The following is a 23917-nucleotide window of genomic DNA, read 5'->3' as shown; positions in this document are numbered from 1 at the left end:
AACCAGTCAACCCAGTATACCATCCATCAAAGCTGATGAGTACATCTAGGTGCAACAAAATAAAGGGGAGAAAAAGAGTTTGAAACAACCTCTGCCCGAAGAGAATGATAGGTTTAAGCCATGGATGCTTGCTCCACGTCAGGCTAGGCGTCGACAAGCCCCCTGGTAAGGAAGGAGACAAGGACAAATAGCTACAAAGATGAGAATGGTTTCCCCCGAACAATTACATCCTCCAAGTTTGCCCCATTATTACTGGATGACAAAGATGATGATGATGAGAGTTTCAAACCTAGACCAGATACTGAGAGGACCATGTAGAAGACTCCCTAGAAGAGTCATCAAAAGCCCGGCGGTGCAGATCTAGGAGAAACAAATTCTTTACGAGGAAGATAGGGGTGCGTCATTAACTCCTAGACCGCTAGTAGCCATCAATGTCCGAAAAAGTACCTACCGAAGGGGCTTGGCAGGCTCAGTAGACAAACTGTTGTTGAAGCTGAGCATGTGGTTGTCTGTGGTACTAAGGATCAAATGGCAACGTCTAGAACTACGGTGAACTTTGAGGAGGAGGAGTTCCTTAAACGAATGAGGAGGACATGCATGAACACCATCATGACCCCCATATGGACAGTGGATTAGCCCATCAAGGAAAGAACTCCCGAGCAAAAAAATATGGTAAGATCTGAGCCGTTGATATGGACTCTAAAAAAATTCTACAGTTCTTTGCCTTTGAATTGGAAGCTGAATTAGTCTGAATCAACAGATCATATTGTTTGGGACAATAAATTTCTAATTTTCTCAAAGAATCCCAGTCCAATTTTTTAACCTTCGAGTGCACATTTTTGTTCCTTCGATTGCACATTGTTATGCCTTTGAGTGCACATTGGTATTCCTTCTATTGTACATTGTTATGCCTTTGAATTCATATTGTTGTGCTTCCAAGGACTTTGAACAAATGTAAAAACACAATTGCAGTGCATATAGTTATGCCTTTCAGTGCACAATTTTGTGTATTCTAGTACATAATTTTGTGTCTTCTGAAAGTGCGCTTAACTCAATTACCAGATGCGCTTAGCCGTGTTCTTACGGAGTGAACCTATTGACTAAGTTCCGCAAGACTATACTAATCAATTTATATTGTGACCTATGGAGAACAGTAACTAAGATAGTTTGGTTTGCAGTTTAGTAATTAAATCGCCAATAATATAAAGACAGGAAAGCTGTAAAGACACTTATCTATTTGATAACCTAGTTCGGAATGTTGTTCCTACGTCTGGGGGGCAACACTCTGATTTACCCAACTCTTCATTGAATCAATGTAAAAGATTGTACCGGCAATGTCAATTGAATACACGCGGAGAACTCTCGGATATTCTTCAAATCACCATCCTTTGAGTTCTGCCTTGAAGAGTTGTCAAGACCTTGATCTCTTGATGTTATTGTATTGAGGCTCCCCCTCAAAAACAGCACACCATGCTTTGATCAGAGTGAATTCGTGCTCATATTCTCTCACGAGAATTCTAAATTGAGTCAAAGGTAGTCTTTGTCAAGTTTTCGCTTCAGCTTAATCAAACTTAATCCGTGGATCAATCTGTGTAGAATCAACAACACTTTTGTGAGGATAATCTTCCTATTTATAACAGCTGGGATCAAAATCAGTTGTAACTGAATAACCGCTCTGAACGATCTCGTCTGAACTATTGTGTATCCTAGTTCAAATCCAAGTTTACGAGTCTTCATGTCTTCAGATCTCTGAGTTTTCTAAACTTCATGCTGAACTAGATATCTACTAGTACAGGCTCGATCTATACTTAATACAATAAGACTTAATCAACCTATGTTTACTGAACTATCTTTTGAACTAAGAAGTAGAATAACCAATTAACATGAAACTATAACAATATGGGGTTTTTAGAATCTTTCAAATACTCTTTTTAATAAACACTAGTACAAAATTGATTAAAAATATAGGACAATTTGCGTCCAGAGTTAAAACTCCAGACGCATAAAGTGACGCGTAGCATTTTTGTAATTAAAATGTCCATCATTTAATTACTTTTTATTATTATTATTTTTTTAAATAGACCAGCTGCGTCCGAAGTTCGCACTTCGGACGCAGCTGGTACGTAGCATTATACCTTCGTGCCTCCGAAGTAGGAACTTCGGAGGCAGCTACCTATTTTTTTTTATTTTTTATTTTTATTTTTAGTTAAAATATATTACGTATATACTTTTAGATCTAGATCTGGAGGATCACAACCGCCGCACCTGGAGGATCACAACCGCCGCACCTTCCCCACACAGCCCTTACCGCCGCCATCGTTGCGCTCCCGTCGACCGCCACCGCCGTCGTCCACAGCTTCCGACTCACGCCCAGCCGCCATCAACAGCCTCCGCCTCACGCCCAGCCGCCGCTGCTCTCCACTAGCCGCCGCGTCGCCGCTGCTCTCCTTGCCGCCGGACGCAACTGCCGCACCACCTCGCCGGTGGACGCAACTGCCGCACCACCTCGCCGCCGGTCGCCCTCCCCCGCTCCTCGCCGCTGCTGCTCGCCGGGGTCTCAGGTACGTACACTTTATTTGGGCCCAATGCTGAAAGGATGTAAGATTTTCGTAATGCTCTTATTGTTTTGTTACATCAATTTTTACTTACTCTCGATGTATTGTGTTCTTTTTGAGTCATTTCCATTTTTGGTCCTACCGTTATTGGGGCATTGCCAATTTTAGTCCACTTTATTAATTTTTGCCACATTGTGGCCAGTCTTATTTAGTCCTTGCCACTTTTAGTCCACCCTTAAAATTTTCGTCAAATGGTCGTCCAAAACAAGGGTATTTTCGGTCTTTTCATGCTTTGGTTATCTTCTTGACCCTTTGTCATGGTTTTCCTTACACATTTTCATCTAATGAAGAAGTCCGGCGAAAGCCATGTGAGCCACATTACAAAGCCATGACTTTCGCCGGACCACTTCATTGGATGAAAATGTGTAAGGAAAACCACGACAAATGGTAAAGGAGATGACCAAAGCATGAAAAGACCAAAAAACCCTTATTTTGGACGGTTATTTGACAGAAAATTTTAAAGGTGGACTAAAAGTTGCAAGGACAAAATAAGATTGGCCGCAATGTGACAAAAATTAATGAAGTGGACTAAAATTGACAATACCCCAATAACAATAGGACCAAAAATGAAAATGACTCGTTCTTTTTTCTATACATTGTACTTTAGTATAAAATTCGCATAGGTTAGGTTGCTTGCAAGGTATTTTTACTTCCTATTCCTTGAGTTAATATTTGTTTTTGGTCCCACAATTCTATATTTAATGCAATATTTTACCTTACTAGTCACAAGGGAAGAATTGAGGAGCCTGTGTACAAGACAAGAGGACGGTCAAGGAGCTACAGTCCTAAACCAAGGTAATATCTCGCAATTCATGATATCTGTTAGCTGCAAAAATGATTCTTTTGCTCTCTTAGGGACATTTGGTTGCTACACTTATGTTTATCATACTAGTATGCTGTTATGTAACATGTATATTATTTTTGCCAATGGAACCAAAGATTGCTACATGAAGCTATTGCATTTTCTTGAATGTATTTTTTTAATCATATTATAGTATAGTATTTCCTTACATTTATATTTAGCTAAATGAACTATAGGTTGCTCAGTGGATCATAATTATGTTAGCACTTAGATTTCTTATATATAGATTTATTGTTGGAATTGATATTTCAGGCATAGAGATCAATACAGTGACAGGGAATATAGAAGGAGAAGCAGGAGCAGAAGTAAAGGAAGGTATGAGCGTGATCGCTACCGTGGATGCTCCTGTTGGTTAGCATGTTATTGTTGCTGGCAAACTACCATTAAACAAATTTTCTGACTTGTCATGATTGGTAAGGTTAGAAATCTTGCAAACTACTGAAGTCAAATTGGGATTAGAGCATTTTAACCTTTTCCTGACTTGAGATTTTGGCCATGGTAAGGAGTTTAAGCTGTGATCATATAAAAGATGGAAGAAGTTACTGCTAAGTGTAGCTGTTGCAGTTGATTCAAGAACTCAATATGCAGCTATGCTGGTTCTAAATAGGATTGCTGCTGTGTGCAGTATATATCCCAAAATCAACTGGTTTTGAGATGGTGATTTTATGATCTTACTCTAGTGCTGGCTCATTGTTAGGTATCTTCATTTTATAGGTATTAGGATGGTAGTTTATTGTGTAGGTGTTGTTTTTAATCTAAATATAGCGGGACCTATAATTAAGCTAATGATAGTTGCACTATCTTACAGCATGAGTTCGCGGCTGTAGCTGTGATGTGATAGCCGATGTTTCTGTAGATTGGTTGTTGCTGACTTGCTGTGTGTACCTTGGTGCTAGCTTTCCAATCTGATGCTCCTGTTTTTTGCTGTTGATGAAATGCTTTGGTACATATGTTGCTGCTGGATCCTGTGGATTCTTCATCCATTTGCTGATCACTTCCCCCTTGCAGGATTGCAGGCATTTCTTTGTTTGGAATTTTGAATAATCTTGTGCTGAGTTTCCTTTTCTTTCCACACACCCGAAATAACTTGATACACTATAGACCCATAATCTTCACAGAAACTGGGCACTTCTGTTAGGTTGCAGTTCTACTAATTTATTGTTTGCTGTTGTTATCTTCAAATTGGGTTTGATTTACACTTCACCCATATTGGTCCTGTTGTGTCAAATTTTGTGCCAGGTTAGTATTGTGAGCAGAGGACCTTTGTATGATGAATTGAGACTTAATTTCCAACATTTGCTTACTTGTTTAAGTGGGTTTTCAGCCAATTTTTTTATTGACATGCAAATTTATTTTTAGTATACTTAAAGTTACTGCATTAGTAGTCTCTTGCAATGTGGTTCATGGTATAATTTGGTGTTTTTCAGTTATGTGGTTTGTTTTGTTAATCTGGTAAACTTGTACAGTAGCTTAGATTGCAGTTTGCTATATATGCAATGGTTATGCTCTTATAAGGCAAGACTTACTTGTGATATTGAAATGTCAAATGTGTTATACTTGTGATATTGAAATGTCAAATGTGTTAAATTTCAGGGATGAATGAACGTGACTTACGAAATGTCCCCATTCTGAATGGAATCAATCAATTCGAAAACTTTTTACGGATAATTTTGCGCCTCTGCGTGTAACTGTGGAAGTACCAGGTTTTATCTAACTCTTTACCCCGGAATTCTCGAATCATCATTAGTAGTAGTATATGATTTCTTGATCATCGTATTCCTTGATCTTCTAATTCCAGATTTGGAAACAGTTGGTCTGAGCACTCCGGCGATTCCTTCAGTCGCACACCACATGTTTGCTGTATTGTTTCAAAGACCTATTCCTCGCAATTTGCATAACTCTTTTGCTCCAATCCCAACCCACTTAACTTTGCTCGTCGATCACAACCCTTTGCTCTAAGTGCCTCTTTTCTCTATGAGAAGATTGACCGCCTGCACAATTTTCGCTAACTCTCATTTCCCTCCAACAATTCGTTTATTCTGTTCTAGAACTCCAGGTTTTGGATTATCCCAATCTTCATGTGTTAGCAACAGCGATAAGAAAGACTCTCCTCCAACTTTCAACAATGGGTTTTTTTCACTTTCACCATTGTTTCCGACTGCAAATGCACGCTTGGAAGAATGCAGGATTGAGCTTGTGGATAGTGAGGCCTGGAAGGTGTCATCAGGCTTAGCGGAGGCGTGGAGGGGCAATGTAGAGAAGCGGTCAAAGGTGAAGCCTTTACTTAGAGATGAGGAAGAGATGGTGAAATATGCACCTCCAAATAAGGAGGACCTTGATTTTGATGAAATTGAGGAAATGAGGATCCGTGGGAACTTGTTTTATAAGCTTGATAAAGATTCCAAAGAATATGAAGAGTATAAGTTTGATTTCCATGGGAGGAATAGAAATAAAGGTAACAAGAAGGTGAACGGAATGCAGATGGAAAAGGCAAGTAGTGCCTCACCCTCTGGGAGTGAGAAAAGCTTGAAGTGCATGGAGAAGTGGCAAGTAAGTAAGGAGAAGTTGGGCAATGAAACAAGCTTGGCAGTGGAGAGATCTCTGCGTTTTGATAAGAATAATGTCTCGGTTTCCTGGCTTCATGAATTTGAAGCTTCTGAGGTTGTGAAGACTAAAAGGTCTCAAACTTTCAATCAGGCTACAGCAGCTTACCATGAGCCTTTTTGTTTGGATATTTATATATCTAAGGGTTCTGCACGTGCCAGCGTTATCCATCGGGCAACTAGCAAGGTTGTTGCTGTGGCACATTCTATTTCGAAGGACATGAAATTTGAGTTGAGTTCAACCAAGAATAGAGCTGCTTGTGCTGCTGTTGGGGAAGTGCTAGCTCAAAGAGCCTTGGCTGATGATATCCATAATGTGGTTTATACACCAAGGAAAGGGGAAAGATTGGAGGGGAAATTGCAGATTGTACTTCAGGCTATCATTGACGGTGGTATTGATGTTAAGGTGAAGTTAAAGCAGAGAAAAACCAAGAAAGCCAGCATCCTCCCACCAAAACCATAGGACTCATTATTGAAATTGTCTATTTATCAGAAGGAACATGCTTTGTGTTAAGTCAATGGTATAGCATCATTTTTCTTGAGTCGTTATCCCAGAAAAGCTTTTGTAGTAAATTAAAACTTTGATACTGTAGCTGATGAGCACACAGCAGGAGTGTGACCTTTGTTATATACTTGAGACTTCAATGCTTCTGTTATGCCAAAGATTAGATTCATGGAACTTGTTTGACTTAATGTAGTACACATAAGATGAGAGAGGGAGTAATGAAATATGTACCCCTGAACAGTGAATTTGGAAATGAGTATTCCAGTCTGGTATATTGAATATCAGGTTCTTTCTTTACCCAAAGACTGAATTCTGTTTTCAGAATTTCTGATATGTTTATGGTGTTCTGTTTAGAATGTGAGATTATAAATAGGGTTGTGCATTTCTGTTATTTTAAAGAATTTCTGAAAATTCACACCCATTGCAAATATTTGCAGCTAAACTCAACAGGGAGGTGAAATGATGGTGGTAGACTGTTATCCTTTGTGTGAGGTTATATTGAAATTGCAGCCCTGGATTCCTGTATTTTGGAGTATGCATCTGGTAATTGTATAACCAGTGGCACTATATATCTGTTGGGCAGAGGCCGCTAATGGGCCAAGTCCAGCAATTGGTGGTTGGGGAACTGTTGGGCAAGGCCGGTGAAGGGTTACTCCAGCACCCTGCCTCTCGAAAATGTGGTGGTTGTATATAGAAATAAAGTTGTGCCTTCGCTGTGAGCTATAGCTTTTGGCGCAGTGGTAAGTGCTCGATCCTCACAATATTTTTCATAACAACATACACTCAAATTCTCATCAATAATAGCAGTAAGCAACACATGTTTTTGATTCAAAGCCTTCGTCAATACATATAAATGTGTTACATTATCTTCTCAATGCACAAAAATGGGATAGTGTTTAGTCATTGGCAGTTGCTAGCTGCAGTGAGAGCAGCTCTTCTTCAGGTATGATCCTAATATGGCAATCTGATCTTGGATAAGCTGCACAGAGTAAAGCGTACCCGCTCTCCACAACATCATCACTAAGCATTCCTTCGCTCTGATCCACTTTTCCGCTGAGAAGCTTTGCTGGGCAGGTCATGCACACCCCTAGTTTGCAGTCATGTGGCACAGACAAGCCAGAGTCCAATGCCTTGGAAAGAATGCTCTCATCAGGTTCAACCTCTAGCTCAGTTGTGTTACCCTCATGTTCAACTAACACTTTGTAAGCCCGGGGAATGCAGGTTAGGCGACGGCCTGGGGTCGTATGGGGCAACCGGCTGCTCTGCCGGATTGCAGGGAGGCTGACCTGCTTTCTTGGAGTGGTGAGAGTGAAGGAAGGGGTTGTTGGAAAGTGAAGTGTTGCCATGGTTTTGGTTTTGTGTTCTGGTGCTGGAACTGAAGTGGAGCAGTTTTTGGTGTGGTGAGAAATGCTTGGTGTAGGATAGGATAAGGTTTTTTAGTGAGAAGTTATTGGGCAGATTTTGGATAATTTACTTATCTGGGCTACACTTCCGGAGTTCCAGTCCAAGAAGGATGTTTTAGTGTAGAAGCAAGAAATTTTCATGCATTTTCTTTTTGTGAAACCATCATTTTGGTCCCGCAAAAGATACCATGGATTAAGATTCATCTTGCATTGTAAACTCTTCTCTAAAATGACATTTAGATTGGACATTGTAGACTTTTCGCTAAAATGATATTTAGATTGTGTCTGCATCTAACATGTTATGTATCCGCCTGTAAATAAATTGCAGTTAACAAATAAATTGAAAATACATAATACGACAAATAAGTTGAAAACACATAATATGTTAACTACAAATACAATATGTTAATTGCAGACACATAATATATTAACTGCAAGAACATAATATGTAGTTAACATATTATGTGCATATAGTTGACATATTATGTATCTGTAATTTAAAAATTATGTGTCTTAAATTTATTTACAAATATATAATTTATTAACAAATATATAATTTATTAACTGAACACATAAAATGTTAACTGCAAATATATATTTTTTTGACCAAAATACCCTGGTCCATGGTATAACAATTGTTTTGATCGTCTCTCGTCTATGTGATGTCTTTTTATCAATTTGCTTTTTTTTTTTTTTTTTTAATAGCTTGTTGGTTGCATTTCAATTTTTTACTCCACTTAGACTAGTCAACTTATTAACCCGACATCTACTCATCTATACCATATAAGAAACACTTTTAGCTGCATTATGGTTTTTTAATATTATACAATGATATAAATGACCTAAGAACTTGTTTGTGTTATAAATATATATATTAAGTGGACATTATTTTTGTAACGGATATAACGGTTCGTCATTAATCTATTCATTATTGTACTCATTATTACATTTATATTATGTATATATGTATGGTGTACACCATTGCATATGGATGATGATGATATGAATGAAAGTCTCTCAAGCTCCTTCTCTCCTCAATCTCTCTGCGAATTATCTCATTGCTTTCTTGCAATTCCTTTAGTTTTACAACACCTTATCAGCACGAGACTCTAACCAATTAAGCCTTGTCGTTACTGCTGTCGCCAAGAAGAACCAGTAACCGCAGTCTGCCACACCCATTACCGCTGCTGAGAGTTTTTAATCTGGAAACCAAGTCGTTGCTGGATTTTTCATTGGTGGTAGCGGAGGACCGTTCCAGGATAGAAACAAATAGAGACATGAGACGGTGCTAATCAGCACGTGGTCGGCCAGTGCATTGCCAGATCGGATGCCGGTCGCCAGAGGAGGCGTGCAGCCGGCGATCCAGACCAAGCCTGATCGACCGCCGGCGATCGGTCTCCTCTCCGCGCTTCTAATCGGTTTTTCATTTTCGGGGAGATCCAGACCAGATGACGGTCTACGCCCTCGGTGAACGGTGTGTTTCCTTGTACCCTTTGCGATTTTGTTGATTAGATTGATGGCATTCGAATACATGTGTTGTATACGTTGTTTGCGAAATTTCTGTCTATGCCTTCGATCATCGTAGCAATGTATATATTTGTTTTATAATCTATCATTTCCTTTGTAATCTCTGCATCCCCATCCCGGATCCACTACTGGCTATGCCGGCGGCGATCGAGACCGCCGTCCGTAGTCAGGGACTGAGGGTTGGTGACTCAGGGTTGGTGCGGGCGACGGTGTCCGTTGGTCCCCCTCTGGCGAGTTCAGTGGCGAGAACCATGGCAGAGAAAGAGAGACCGGAATAGTATCGGCTATTGTCCCCTACGGCAAGCTGAGATTCCTTCCAGTCGACAATCTAATTCCTAAGCAGCAACTGGGTCTTGTGGCGTGGACCTACTGTGAATGGCAGTAAAAGATGATGAATAGTGGTGAAGGAATCTTGATGGAGGATAGTGCAATACAACATGTGATTGATTTCTTGTTGGGTGTTTTTTTTGGAAGTGTCACAAAACAAGAAAATGATAAAAGGGGAGAAAGAAAAATGGTGAAGGATGTGGATGTGCTGTTGAAAATTTTGTTGAAAATACAGCATATGACAGAGCCAATGTTTCCTATTTAATGGTAGCAATGGATTACTAAGCATGGGGTACATCGAGATTTAATTATTAAAATATTATATAAGAGTTTTGATCGTACTCTGAAGAGGTATGTCTCCTCTTCTTATAATGCCCTTATTTGATTATTCTGGCCACAATAATATAGTTATACATGCTATGTACGTTCATGTGATAATAGTCTATTATGTGCACTAGTCATATATTATTGGGCATTGAGCATATCATTATGGCATACTTTAGTAGAGAATATGATATATATCTTTCCATACGATTAATGATTAAATTTTGAGAGCTTTTGAAATGTGAAATATTGTGATAAGCATTTTAGAAATAATTATTTCATATGGTGAATGCTATGAATATTATGTGACAATTATTTGTGTGTCACAACTTGCTCTCTTATGTTATGACCATGTGAATCATCATGAAATAAAATTTGACATAATAAATTTTTTTGCTATAGGCCATAAAGTTGATCCCATATATTATAAATGAAAGTTATATATTTTGATATACTTATCAAATCATGGGATAAATATAGATAGTTATGTTCATTTTGGTACATGCTATTTACAAATATCATGAGGATATTGAATGAGAGTCGTGATGTTCATGTGATGCATGACATAATTATTTTTGAAGGCTATAAGAATGAATCATATCACTTTTGACTGGATCTAGGAACAATAAGAAAAATGTATGTGTTGAGTATAGTGAAACCACACATACAATATGTGAGCAAAAGATTTTTTGCACACGGAATAAGGAATTTATTACTACAATATTTAGTAGTACAAAATAATTAAGGGCTCTAGTAGAGCTAACAAATATATTATTTCTTGGATCTAATATAACTTTGCCCAGAAGGTAAACTAATAGCAGTGATTTTTATTTGTCACCTATTGGCACAAGTCTTAGATCGATTATAAATATTTGATCCACAGTCCTTAAATCAATCTCTGAAGGATTACTATGATCAATAAAGTCATAATCTTCTATTGACTAAATATGAGTTTTTATGATGGTGAATCCCTCTCAATATGACCAGTATAATATAGTATTGTTTCATACTTGAAACTATATTAGAAGAACTATAGAAAGACAATATTAATATAAGACTCCATTGATTTTTAAAGGTAATTATCTTGTACTCCAGTAGAAGTACATGACTAATCTTGTACTCTGGTAGAAGTACACAACTAACATTGTACTCTAGTAGAAGTACATGAAAAATTATACTAAATAATGTGAGTCTTATTGTCTCCTATGATAGTCATATTGTACTCCAGTAGTAGTACAAGACAAAATTATCCTAAGTGTTTTTGAAGGAGTATTATTCTCCAAGTTCTAAATCTTCACACTTGACAATACGTTTGGACATTGGGATATTTTTTTTAATGAGGTCTGGAAGACCTCGAACATGGATTAACATTCGGGTGACTAATGACTCATGATTCATGAACAAAATCTATAACTTCTATCTTTAGCATTATGCTATCCTACTAAAAATGCTATGTGTTTGAAGTGAATCACATCATGATGATTTGCCTGAAGCAAATGGTGATTGAGTCATGAATGAATCACATCTTGATGGTTTGACTAAAACAAATGAGTTATGAATTTAAATGTGCTTGAAAGTCAGAAGTGAATCACAATATCATGATGGTTTGCGGGAAGCAAACAAGTTATGCATTTAGATACTCTAACCATCCATGGATTTATTTGGCATTCAAATAGCATCATTACCAGATAAAGCTGTGAATGCTCCTTCAAGAGGAGAAGTCCCCGAGAGACCAAGTATGCACACCGACGCTCCCTATCGCCAGAAGCGTGGGATACCAGTTGTTGCAAAAGATATAAATTCGTGGAAAATCAGAATTGGTAAAATTTCTCGGTCACTCAAGAAAGTTTTCTCGTCCTGGAGACAAAACACCTAGTGAACCTACATGTGCTCCATGCAATATAAAAGACTCACTGCATGTTGTGATTATTCCCCCATACACCTTGTACGTGGTAAACATTTCCCAAATCTGCGTTTATATTCTTAGTATGCAATCCATTTTACTATAGTACCACCATAGCGTATCTAGGGGCTATTGAATGAAACTTGGTATACATGATGATCATAGAACTCCGTTTGATTGTCTAAATACCTAGAGCCTATTATACGGGATCAATAGATACGCTGACTGCATACTTAATGAAGATCTGCTCACGGCATTAGGGGGAGATAAGGCCCAAATTTAATGAAATGCCGAGAAGTTCCATGGAATGGAAAAATCTTCATTAATTAAACCCACGTACTAGTTAGACTGAACCAGAAGTTCAGAAAGATAATTGAACTAGAAGTTCAGAAGGAAATATATTTGCAACATTAGCAAATAATCTGCCAAATATATATTGATCATGCTGATCAGAAAAGAGTGACAAGGTCTCGTATTTAATCCCTAATTTGGACTGAATATCTCTACTGATACTCCTTGACGCCAGAAGTGTAGGAGGTCTATCGGTTTAAGAGATAAGAAGTATAATACTAGATCTAGTAAAGAAATATTGTCACTCTTGTCTTGATAAGAATTATGTCTTGAAGACGTTCATCCAGATGATGAAAACCCTAGTAAGGTGCACCAAACAAACATAATACTAGGGATGCGGAACGAACAGATCTCAATATCTTTGGGAAATGACAACAATCTGGTTAATTTAGAAATTGTCATGAATATGGGAGAAAATTATAATAGTTGTCGACAACACACGCCTATATAATTGCTCATTTAATTAAACTGGATCCAGGTGAGGTGCCAGATGCATCCTCATTAGTTAAATATTTAAAGGAGCAATTAAGGCATAGCTCAACTCGCTAAACTACATTCTCTTTTTAGCACGTACACCATTGAATGTAACCCTGTTGGTTACAAATGGGCGTTTGTACGAAAGATAAATGAGAATGATAAGGTGGTATAATATAAAGCGGGTTTTGTAGCTCATGGGTTCACGCATAGACCTTTAATTGATTTTAATCAATTGCTATCTCCCACGTAAGATGTCATTAAGTTCCGCTACATAACATCATTGGCAGAATAATAAAATTGGATATGCAGCTGATATACGTCATGACCGCATAATTATGGGTCATTAGACTGAGTAATTTTCTTCCTGAAGAAGGAATTGGATATATTACGTGATTTTTTAAAGGATTGCGAATGGAGTTATTACCCTCATTTAGAAGGGATAATATGTACCATAAGTGTCTTTTAAAGGGTTGCTAATGCGCGTAGAATTGCTACATTTGATAATGTTAGCTCAAGCCTAAAGACGGAGTTTTGAAACGAAAGTCTTTGGAAACCCCAAGTATTATCTCGAACTGAAGATCGAACTTCTTCTTGAAAAAGTTTTTTATACACCAGTTAGCCTACTTGAAAAATGACTTGAAAATTCTTATATGGATAAGTATCATTTACTTATCACACTAACGGTTATATCTCTTGAAGCAGATAAGAAACCGTTTAGACTCATGATACTTATCACACTAACGGTTGTATCTCTTGAAGTAGATAAAGAACCGTTGAGACTCAAAGAGTATAATAAGGATATCGTGGAACCAAAAATCCATTAATTCATTATTGTTCGAGCACCATTTTTGGACCAGAAGTTCCATAATCGCATCAGGCCTAATATTTTATATGCGATGAAATTTCTAGCAACAGTTAGTGTTCCTCCTACAATGAAATATTGGAATGGTGTTTAACATATCCTCTAGTATTTTTGAGTTACAAAAAATTTTGGCTTTTATGTGAGAAACCAATGTATGGTTTTAATGGGCTACTTGGGTACTGGCTATTATTATTTGATCCCGACGATGCCAAGTCCCAAAACTGGTTATATTATATTTTAACCCCATTGTCTTATAAGGAGACAATAAAGATAGTGTTGTATCAATGATAAATGGGTATATTATGAAAAATTTAACTAGACGTTATGTTGTCCGTATTATACCCACGTGAGCTCTAGAAGAGTCACGGGATTATTCACCCCATTGATAGTTGGACATATTTGTTCACAAATCCCTTTCTATATTTTGGAAATATATTTCATATAAGGGATTTGAAGAATGTTATCATCAGGGGGAGTATCATTTACTTGAATCATGAATATTATGCCCTGAAGTTTATATTGGGGTTATGGTTGCACTCTTTTTCCCTTAGCTAAGTTTTTCCCATTGGGTTTTCTTAGCGTAAGGTTTCTAATGAGACAACCGGTGCAACACATAATTTAACGTATATCATGTACTCTTTTCCTCATTAGGTTTTTCCCACTGGGTTTTTCTAATGAGGTTTTTAATGAGGCGTGAGTATGGTATAGTAATGTCAAAAGGGGAACATTACAAAATCCTGAAGATTATACACTGAAAGTTTATGATTGGTTATCCTGAAGATTAGACCCTGAAGGTCATGAATGATGATTTATGGTTGTACTCTTTTTTTCCCTTAACTAAGTTTTTCCCAGTGGGTTTTCTTAGTCTAAGGTTTTTAATGAGGCAACCCTATATAACAGATGTTTTGAAATACATCATGTACTCTTTTTCCCTTTGGCTAGGTTTTTCCCCACAGGGTTTTCCTAGCAAGGTTTTTAACGAGGCATGATTATGATGATAAAATAATGTCCAAGGGGGAGTGTTATAAATATATATATATATTAAGTGGACATTATTATTGTAACTGATATAACGGTCCGTCATTAATCTATTCATTATTGTACTCATTATTACATTTGTATTATGTATATATGTATGGTGTACACCACTGCATATGGATGATGATGATATGAATGAAAGTCTCTCAAGCTCCTTCTCTCCTCAATCTCTCTGCGAATTATCTCATTGCTTTCTTGCAATTCCTTTAGTTTTACAACAGTTTGTTCATAATAGACAAAAATAAGATATAGGTTCTGTTTGGCAGAGTTTATTTAGGAGCTTATACCTTATTTTAAGCTACGAATAAGCTATAAGTTATGTTTGGTAATGTTCCTAAAATAAGCTAGTAGCTTAAAATAAGAGCTTATTTTGATAAGCTACTTTGGCTATGTTTGAAAAACCTAGCTAAAAACTGAAAAGTTATAAGTTTGAAGCTGAAATATGAAGAACTGTTAAGCTAGCTGTTATGCTTAAAAGTGTTTGGTAAAATTAGTTTTTTGATAAGCTGGTAAATGTAAAAAGACTAAAAGTGACATCTTCATACAATTTAAATAGTTTTAAATTTAAATAGGTTTGTCTATATATTAAAATATAAAATAATGAAATTAATATATTTTAATAAAATATAAAGTAAGAACATATATTTGAAAATATATAAAGTAAAACAAAATGTTTATAATTCATAAGATTAGTTAATACAAAAATTAATGTTCAAACACACAAATGTCAAATTGAAATTACAACCAAACATTGAAGAGAAAATGCCAAAAGGTTTTAATTAGGAGGGGTAAAGGATGTCATTTATTTAAAATAATAAGGATAAAGATGAAAAAAAAATAAAAATCTACTAGCTTATTTTTGAAAAGCTACTAAAGTAGCTTTTCAAAATAAGCTCTTATTTTAAACCACTCACTTATTTTGAAAACATTACCAAACAGAGCTTATAGCTTATTAGTAGCTTAAAATAAGCTATAAGCTCTTTGCCAAACAAGTCATAAATCACCTAACATAGTACAAATTATATTGTGGATTACGGTCTATATTCTAAAATGAACTATTGATAAATACTTATTTTTTTTTGGTAAATTTACAGGGTCTTTGTCTCCGTCAGTTTAACAGTCCGGGGTCCACCCACGTTCACTTCGGGAGGCACGGGAGCTAGCCCAAGGGGAATCGTCACTTGAGGGAATTGTGAAAAATATCACTTTTGTTTCTTGACTATTGTGATTTGTGCATGTATCATATTTGATCATTGATTATTAATATTTTAAAATTAGACGCATGACTGTAATTTGTATCACATTTAGTCATTGACTATTAATATTTTCAAATTATATGCATGACTATGTAATTTGTATCACATTTAGTCTTGCCATCCAATTTCGTCCTCCTGTTAATTTGAGCCATAGAATGATAGTCAATTTGAACCCTAGAATAATAACAAATGACGAAGTTGAGTAAGATTTTTTATAATTGAAGATTTAATTTGGTAAAGATAATAGAGAAAAATGAGATTGATAATTTCTAAATAGTTAAAAGAGAATAAATGGGTCATAAGTCTAATGTAAAATAAGCATAAGAATGGATATTTTTATCATTTTCTTTAATTGGATGGCCAAGTCAATTAGCTAACCTTGCGCGTCGTTTAGAAATCGGAAAGGCCATTTTGTCTGAAATACATTGAATGGCGGCGACAAAATATGATAGAAATATTAATTGAATTGGGAGCAAAGAAATATTAATTGAACGGCCTAAAGGAATCTTGCACTATTGACATCGTATGATTACATTTTTGGAATATCAAAATTATTACTTTTCGATCTCATTTTATTTATTATTTATTACTCAAATGAACTGTTTTACTTTTTTTTTTCTCTCTGTCTCAAAATACTTAGATAACTAGACTTGATTTATATTTTATTTTTGTAATATTTAATTTAGTGATTAAATTTTGGATATTTAAAAATTTTTTAAGTGCTACTGACTCTGTTACAATATAGTATCTGTTCATAATTATTTTGTTGGGTATCGATCGGGTTGATCGAGTTGTGGCGCTCTTGCTTATCATAGAGGGATTTAATTAAATGGTTAATGTCCACTTACTTATCACCAATTGGTTTTAAGTAGGATATGACAACCAGACAACCTAAGAACTTTATGGTTAAACGTGCTTAACTTCCAACCGTCACAAGATGAGGAGTGTAGAGTTGTGATCCAACTGCCCCCACTGATACTCGAATCCATGACATTTCATAATAAGATTTATTCCAAATTTTGAATCTCTAACATTATAATTATATGAATAATTCACTTATCAAGCCAAAATCTTGTGATCTAATGACAATCGGTTGCACTTCCATATGGAAGCGCGATATTGATCCTTTGTGCTTCAGTAAATAATTCACTAAATTTGGCCTTAATCAATTATAAAATAAACTATTTTTGCCCTTTGAATGGTCAAAAATTAAAATAATCAGTTGTAAAAGTTGTATTTTTATTTCTAATATACTGATGGTCAAATTCATAAAGCATGATAATTACATATTAAATTTTATATTTATCCTATAATTTAAGTATCAAAAGTACAATAGCAAAGAGGATTCTCAATAACTTTATAGTCAAGATGGGGAGAATCATGATTGGAAATCATATGGTTTGCAAATATAATCTCAAATGTTTCACTTTTAGTTTTTTCATTTAAAAAAAAACATTATATTTATTGTCCAAAAACATTATATTTATTTTTTTTGAAATTTAAAATAATCAAATAATTTAAAAAATTGAAATTATCACATAAGCTCATTATTAATTCATGGTGAAGTCGATGGAAAAAAACAAATCATAACTAATACTCCGTACACATTATCAAGTGGGGAGTATTCTGCAACAATTTTAATAGGAAAAGTAACCATTTTTACTATTTTATTTTATTTCTCATCCAATTAATAAAACAAATCTAGCAGAAAATTTTAGAAAAGGTAATCATCGATTTGGTCCCTTGATTATAGCAAAATTATTGATTTGGTTCTCAACTATTATTCTTACCAAATTAAATTTTCAATTTTAAAAACCTTACCCAACTCCGTCCTTTGATATCATTCTATAGCTCAAATTGAATGGAAGAAGAAATTGAATAAAATTTTCAAAATTAAAGACTTATAATATAATTTAATGGAAAAAGTGTCAAATAGACCACTGAACTTGTCGCTTTTGTGCAATTGGGCCATTGAACTTAAAAAGTGTGCAATTCAACCATCAAACAAATTTTGCTTGTTTGATAGTTGAATTGCACACTTTTTAAGTTCTGGTCCAATTACACAAAAGCGATAAGTTCAGTAGTCTATTTGACACTTTTTCCTAATTTAATAAAGATGATAGTCGGTCAAATCGATCCTTAACTAAAAAAAAATATCCTAAAAATTAATGATAAAGGAAAAAAAAAAAACAAAATTGGCTAAAAGTGGAATTACTTTTTGTCTATAAATAATAATATAGTCTCACTCTCACATAGGCGTTCCTCCATTTTGTGCTGCAAAACTGCTGTCTGCTGGTGAGGGATCTTTTATCAAAACGCAGAGGTAATTTTCCTTTTTCCTTTTCTTTCAAATACTCCGTAGCAAATATTCAATCCAAATTGGTACAATGAAAGAAATCCAACAAATTTCTGGTTTGTCCTTATCTTAGTATTAGTATGTAAAAGGCTATTGAACAAAATGAGAAAATTGAAGTTCGACGGGATGTGAATATGTGATTTGCTCTTTTCTAATCGATTATATTCAAGGGGAACAAGATGGTTTGTTTTGTGCATTTTGTGAGATAGAGATTTATTTATTTATTTGGGGATGATTTTTTTAGTGAATTTGCTTGTATTATCAATTTGGAGTTGGCAACTGTCATCAAGTTGGCTCTACTGGTTGAGTTCTTCGACTAATAAATACTCTCTTTTCCGGGAAGGTTCTCGAGTTTCGGCTTTCAAATGGTCAATACAATATAATTTTGATTGGCTTTTTAAAGATATATTTATTTAAAGGCCAAAACTTGTGTGTGAAAGATCCGTGAGATAAGGTGAAAATGTAATACTTATACTGAAAAATATAATACTAAATTGTAATACTTTTGAAGTAAACTATAATACTTTTATATTTTTATTTAAAAGTATTATATTTTTCATCAAAAATATTACGCAATTTTTCATATAAGGGACACTTTCTTCTTGATTAGTGTTACATTTTTCAGTGTAAATAATACATTTTCATCCTGACCCGACCCATCTTATAGATAAGGATCCATGAAATAGTCTCACAAGTCACGAGATAGTCTTACAAGTCACAAGAGAGTCACTCTTATTTAAAATGTTGTGAATCATGATTCTTGAGACAAGAATTACACAATGCATAGTTTCTTAAATCTAATTTTTAGTTTCAAAGTTCAAGACAAAATTTAGTCAAAATACATATATTTATAATATATTAGCTTGTTATTAGTGTTTGTTTAAAAATAAAAGTAAAATTAAAAAAAGCCTTGGAGTGATTTTGTTGCAGACAATCTGAAGAGATGGGAGAGGAACAGATTGGAATTGCCAAAGATGTCACTGAAGTAAGTCTTATGTTCTTGAAATTATAGCTTCATGGATATTGCATTACTCTCCTTTTTTGGTTTTAATCAACATGTATTTTTCTTTGATTTTTTTCAATTCTTTGTACAGCTGATTGGCAAAACTCCATTAGTATACTTGAACAATGTTGTTGATGGATGTGTTGCTCGTATTGCGGCCAAGCTGGAAATGATGGAACCATGCTCTAGTGTTAAGGATAGGTATTGTTTTTGAAATAGATCATTACATGATTTATGCACTTTGCTGCCTCATAGTTCTTAGAGTCATTATCTCTTTGATTTAGACTGTTAATTTATCACTGTACTCTTAAATTGGTTGATTATTATGTGCAGGATTGGTTATAGTATGATCACAGATGCTGAGGAGAAAGGACTCATCAAACCAGGGGAGGTAAGTATTAGATATCTTCAATTTTAGAACAATTTTGGGCTTTAATTAACTGTTTAAATTGCCAATCTGAACTTTGGACTGGTCCAATAGTTTTCCATCATTGATGGCCTTAAAAAATAAGGCAGGTAGACCTTTTTATTTCTTGATGTATTAATTCAATCTAGATTTTCCATCAAAATCTAATTACTATTTTTCTTGCTGAAGAGTGTCCTCATTGAACCTACAAGTGGAAACACTGGTATAGGGCTGGCATTTATGGCTGCTGCTAAGCGGTATCGTCTTATCATAACAATGCCTGCTTCTATGAGCCTTGAGAGAAGAATTATTCTCCGTGCTTTTGGTGCTGAGTTGGTGCTCACTGATCCTGCTAAAGGAATGAAAGGCGCTATTCAGAAGGCTGAGGAGATAAAGGCCAAAACACCTAATTCCTACATTCTTCAGCAGTTTGATAACCCTGCCAACCCAAAGGTATTGGCTCTATTATTGCCGTGCTTGAGAACTTTGTTCTTATTAATGGTGGAGAGTATATTGTTTATTTTGGTATTCTTTTTCATAGATACACTATGAGACCACTGGACCTGAAATTTGGAAGGGATCAAATGGGAAAATTGATGCCCTTGTCTCTGGAATTGGTACAGGAGGCACAGTAACTGGTACAGGCAAATTCCTTAGGGAACAGAACCCGAACATAAAGGTTAGCTTTGATTTTCAGTTGGAACGATTGCTTTGTTTGTCTATTGTATTGAAGCAAATTTGAAGTGTTGCTCGGTTATAAGTTGTCCTTGTTTTCTTTCAAATCATTCTTTTTTTCTTAATTTCATTTAGCTCTACGGAGTGGAACCAGCTGAAAGTCCTATTCTTAATGGAGGAAAGCCTGGTGAGCTTTTGTTTCCTGTTCTCTACATTTTCATATGGTGTTCTTTTTTATAGATCACACTGTACAGATACTGTGTGAAGTACATAATTTTAAAGTGAAACATTTTGATAAAATGTTGGTTGACTAAGGAATCCTGTAATGCCATTATAGCCTGATGTTGTTCAATGCGGAATAGAAAAATTACCATTCTTAATATATAAGATTAACCTTTCCTCCTTAAAAATATAAATTTAGCATAATAGCTTAACTAAATAGTTCCATGAATGGCTACAGTTAAGGTCAATGTCACCCTATTGCAATATATCCTACCTCCCTTCCCCTGGGGCTCTTCCAGCCAATGATTAAAAGGAGAAAAAAAAAAAAAAAGACACCAGCACCCGCATAAAAGAAGGATTGCGTATGTAAATTATTGCAGAGCCTCTGTGCACTCAATTTTCTTCTTATTGTTCACTTTTCTTTGCATTTTTTAAATGCTTTTGTTGAATAACGTCGTTCCTGAGAGTTCAAAATCTTGATTTTATTATGAAGTGAACTTAGACATCTGGTTTTGATTTAATGCATAAGGTCCACACAAGATCCAGGGAATTGGAGCTGGGTTCATTCCTGGAGTTTTGGAAGTTAATCTTCTTGATGAAGTAATTCAAGTAAGATATTAATTTTTTTCTGATGAAAGCATTTGGGTGAATTATTTATTGATTCTCTTCTCATGTGATAACTTTGTAATAGTAACCATGTTTTGGCATTACATGGCTAGCTTCTGAAAGATAGTGCTTTGTGAATTGTGATATTGTATAATGAATCAGATTTCAAGTGATGAAGCCATAGAAACTGCTAAGTTGCTTGCTGTGAAAGAAGGGCTACTTGTAAGTTCCAATGCCATAAACTCACCTAGTCTGTGTTGAAAGTATCAATGATTTTACGTTTTATGCATTTTATACTAAAGTCTTGCACTTGTCTTGTGTGAATTTTAACATGAGAGCATGCACTGCAGGTGGGAATATCATCAGGCGCTGCAGCAGCAGCTGCAATTAAAATTGCAAAGCGGTCAGAGAATGCTGGGAAACTAATTGTTGTAAGTCTCGTTATATTTTACTCCGTACTATTCTTGAAGAACAACAAATTTGGGCATTGAGAGTTTGTTATATCTGCATAATTGTTAAACCATAAGCATAGTTGATGCACTGCAAAATTCAATTAGAAACGGATGCTTTGTATGGTTATTTCTTCAACTGAATTGGCTATTGTTAGGATCAAGCACTTACCACTACGCCAAAAGCTATATAGCTCACAACAAAGGCACAACTTTATTTCTTTATATACCGCCACCACATTTTCGAGAGGCAAGGTATTGGACTTGGTCCTTCACGGGCCTCCGCCTAACAATCTTCCTAACTACCAATTGCTGGACTTGGTCCATTACTGGCCTTTGCCCAACAGCTATGAACATCACAATGCATTTACACAATGAACACCTGCTGTGAAAAGCATTAAAAGAAGTAAATTATACAGAATATAGTATTAAGATGACTAATTATAATATTTGATGCATCTCTTATAGTAAGATAAGCAGTAAAAAACTAAGCAGGCCAAGGATGATATTGAGCAGTAAATATGGCCCACACTAAAGGGGTAGTGGGTCTGTCATTAGACACAGACCAAAGAATTTGAGCCCCAAAAGTTTGACAATTAATTAATTATATATATATATATATATATAGTCTCTTGGTTTAATTTTGAAAAACTTAGTCATTTGCAATCTTGTGGCAGGTTGTTTTTCCGAGCTTTGGAGAGCGGTATCTTTCTTCTGTGCTCTTTGAGTCTGTCAGACGGGAAGCAGAAAACATGACCTTTGAGTCTTGAATTTCTTGTATGGCACTACAGACTCATATCGTCTTCACTTGACGCACATCAAATTCTGAGCTAATTGCAGCAGCCTGTTTCTGTTTTGTTTTGTGAAGAACACATTGATGGTAATGGAACTGGATCCACACCATGTGAACAGCAGCATAAAACCCCGTTTGAAATAAAGATGCTACTTTTCTTATAAAAATATAATCCTGCTTGAGTGCTTGTGAATGTATGTAGTGGGCATGTGCATATCCATAGACTTCACTTTTGCCTCTGCAGATTGCAATGATCTTTTCCATCACAATAATGCTAAATTTTATAAAAATCTTTGGTTTATGCTTTTAGGATATCGTTGGGGGTGAAACAATTGTTATACTATGCGCCGTGATTTATATTGCATTGTGAACTTTGGTCTATGTATCTATAAACAAATTGAAGGCATAACACAATAATTATAGATACATAAATGATAACTACATACACATAAATTGTTATTTGTGGTATAAAATATATTAACTGAGATGTTAATTAACATGTTATGTGTCTCCCACTTACTGAAACGAAGTCGTTTTGGGACCACTCTTTGTTCTTCATTAGGTTGTAAAAGTATATATAGAGACATACTAATTGTAATAGACTAAGTAGTCAAGTAGTACTCAGTAATCAAAAAAATTTTAAAGTGCAAATGAAGATCCCAAATTTGTCCCTCATGAAGAGCATAACAAGCAGCTACACCTCACCTCAGCAGATCAAAAGCGAAACCTTATCTTCAGAACTCAGCTGAAGAAATCTTGGACTCCCTTTCCGGCAAACACCCGATCAGAGAGCTCCGCAAAAACGGCATTGACAGTGAGCAAAACGACACTGGATCCAGCAATAACCCCCAACACCACCCCAGTAGTACCCAGAACCTTACCGAAAACCGGCCACTCAATCTCCCTGATCTCCTCCGCCACTCCGTCCCAGAAACTCGCCTCCTTCTGCTCCCTCTCCTCCATCGCCTTCCTTATTTCTGAACCCAAACGCGACGCCTCGTCGCCGCCTCCGCCGCTATCGGCAGCATCTATGGTCGTTGATTGTGGCGGGTCTTCTAAATTGGATTCCGGGTCTTGGGTGGCTCTGAGGCGGCCACTTTTGGGCGTGGAAACCAAAATGCTGGGTTTGGGTTTTGAGTGGCGGAGAAGAATTGGTTTTGGTTTGATTGGATTGTGGAGTTTAGGGGATGGTGGTGGGACGAAAGCGGAAGTTTGTCGGAGGGAGAAGGTGAGGGAATGTGCCATCCTGATTGATGAATTATGGGTGCGTGGGAATTTTTATTATCATGTTTAAATAGAATAGCAATATTACTAATTTTATAAAAGAAAAAAAATAATTCCTTAAATTATTTAT

General features: G+C 35.8%; 4 protein-coding genes across 16 annotated transcripts; 2 read left to right on the top strand and 2 right to left on the bottom strand.

The window, feature by feature from the left end:
* Positions 1–2212: 2212 nt before the first annotated feature.
* LOC116015490 lies at positions 2213–6888 on the top strand. 11 transcript variants are annotated; one of them, XM_031255574.1, is made up of 6 exons: positions 2213–2561; positions 3339–3410; positions 3730–3895; positions 3981–4174; positions 4286–5180; positions 5276–6888. In XM_031255574.1, exon 6 carries the CDS (start codon positions 5452–5454, stop codon positions 6541–6543), a length of 1092 nt encoding a protein of 363 aa, XP_031111434.1. In that variant the 5' UTR covers positions 2213–2561; positions 3339–3410; positions 3730–3895; positions 3981–4174; positions 4286–5180; positions 5276–5451; the 3' UTR covers positions 6544–6888. The 11 variants fall into 11 exon arrangements, with proteins under 11 accessions (XP_031111434.1, XP_031111430.1, XP_031111429.1 ...); XM_031255570.1 differs by lacking the exon at positions 2213–2561 and adding an exon at positions 2578–2598 and having other exon boundaries at positions 3730–3890; XM_031255569.1 differs by lacking the exon at positions 2213–2561 and adding an exon at positions 2578–2598 and having other exon boundaries at positions 3730–3890; positions 3964–4174.
* A 498-nt stretch (positions 6889–7386) lies between these two features.
* On the bottom strand, positions 7387–7962 carry LOC116015491 (ferredoxin C 1, chloroplastic). The gene has a single exon (XM_031255579.1). It carries the CDS (start codon positions 7929–7931, stop codon positions 7482–7484), a length of 450 nt encoding a protein of 149 aa, XP_031111439.1. The 5' UTR covers positions 7932–7962; the 3' UTR covers positions 7387–7481.
* A 10330-nt stretch (positions 7963–18292) lies between these two features.
* LOC116016396 (cysteine synthase) lies at positions 18293–22730 on the top strand. The gene is made up of 11 exons (XM_031256637.1): positions 18293–18376; positions 19340–19394; positions 19504–19613; positions 19746–19803; positions 20008–20271; positions 20360–20497; positions 20629–20680; positions 21245–21324; positions 21484–21543; positions 21672–21752; positions 22448–22730. The coding sequence occupies exons 2-11, from the start codon at positions 19353–19355 to the stop codon at positions 22538–22540; spliced, it is 978 nt and encodes a 325-aa protein (XP_031112497.1). The 5' UTR covers positions 18293–18376; positions 19340–19352; the 3' UTR covers positions 22541–22730.
* LOC116016398 (preprotein translocase subunit SECE1) lies at positions 21837–23837 on the bottom strand. Of its 3 annotated transcripts, none has more exons than XM_031256640.1 (2): positions 23269–23837; positions 21837–22155 (listed from the first exon to the last, which is right to left on the bottom strand). In XM_031256640.1, exon 1 carries the CDS (start codon positions 23806–23808, stop codon positions 23305–23307), a length of 504 nt encoding a protein of 167 aa, XP_031112500.1. In that variant the 5' UTR covers positions 23809–23837; the 3' UTR covers positions 21837–22155; positions 23269–23304. The 3 variants fall into 3 exon arrangements, with proteins under 3 accessions (XP_031112500.1, XP_031112498.1, XP_031112499.1); XM_031256638.1 differs by having other exon boundaries at positions 21837–22152; XM_031256639.1 differs by lacking the exon at positions 21837–22155 and adding an exon at positions 22191–22801.
* Positions 23838–23917: the final 80 nt, after the last annotated feature.

This window comes from Ipomoea triloba, chromosome 4 (genome assembly GCF_003576645.1).
Source record: "Ipomoea triloba cultivar NCNSP0323 chromosome 4, ASM357664v1".
NCBI lineage: Eukaryota > Viridiplantae > Streptophyta > Magnoliopsida > Solanales > Convolvulaceae > Ipomoea > Ipomoea triloba.
The sequence above is the reverse complement of the archived record's forward strand: the minus strand, read 5'-3'. Positions and strand labels throughout refer to the sequence as shown.

What these genes read in the sequence shown, in the direction of transcription:
- LOC116016396 (XM_031256637.1), top strand. Translation starts at nt 19,353, where the DNA reads ATGGGAGAGGAACAGATTGGAATTGCCAAAGATGTCACTGAA. An exon ending in TCTTAATGGAGGAAAGCCTG is followed by an intron (nt 20,681 to 21,244) that starts GTGAGCTTTTGT and finishes TTAATGCATAAG; the next exon opens with GTCCACACAAGATCCAGGGA. An exon ending in CTGTGAAAGAAGGGCTACTT is followed by an intron (nt 21,544 to 21,671) that starts GTAAGTTCCAAT and finishes CATGCACTGCAG; the next exon opens with GTGGGAATATCATCAGGCGC.
- LOC116015490 (XM_031255574.1), top strand. Translation starts at nt 5,452, where the DNA reads ATGAGAAGATTGACCGCCTGCACAATTTTCGCTAACTCTCATTTCCCT.
- LOC116016398 (XM_031256640.1), bottom strand. Translation starts at nt 23,808, where the DNA reads ATGGCACATTCCCTCACCTTCTCCCTCCGACAAACTTCCGCTTTCGTC.
- LOC116015491 (XM_031255579.1), bottom strand. Translation starts at nt 7,931, where the DNA reads ATGGCAACACTTCACTTTCCAACAACCCCTTCCTTCACTCTCACCACT.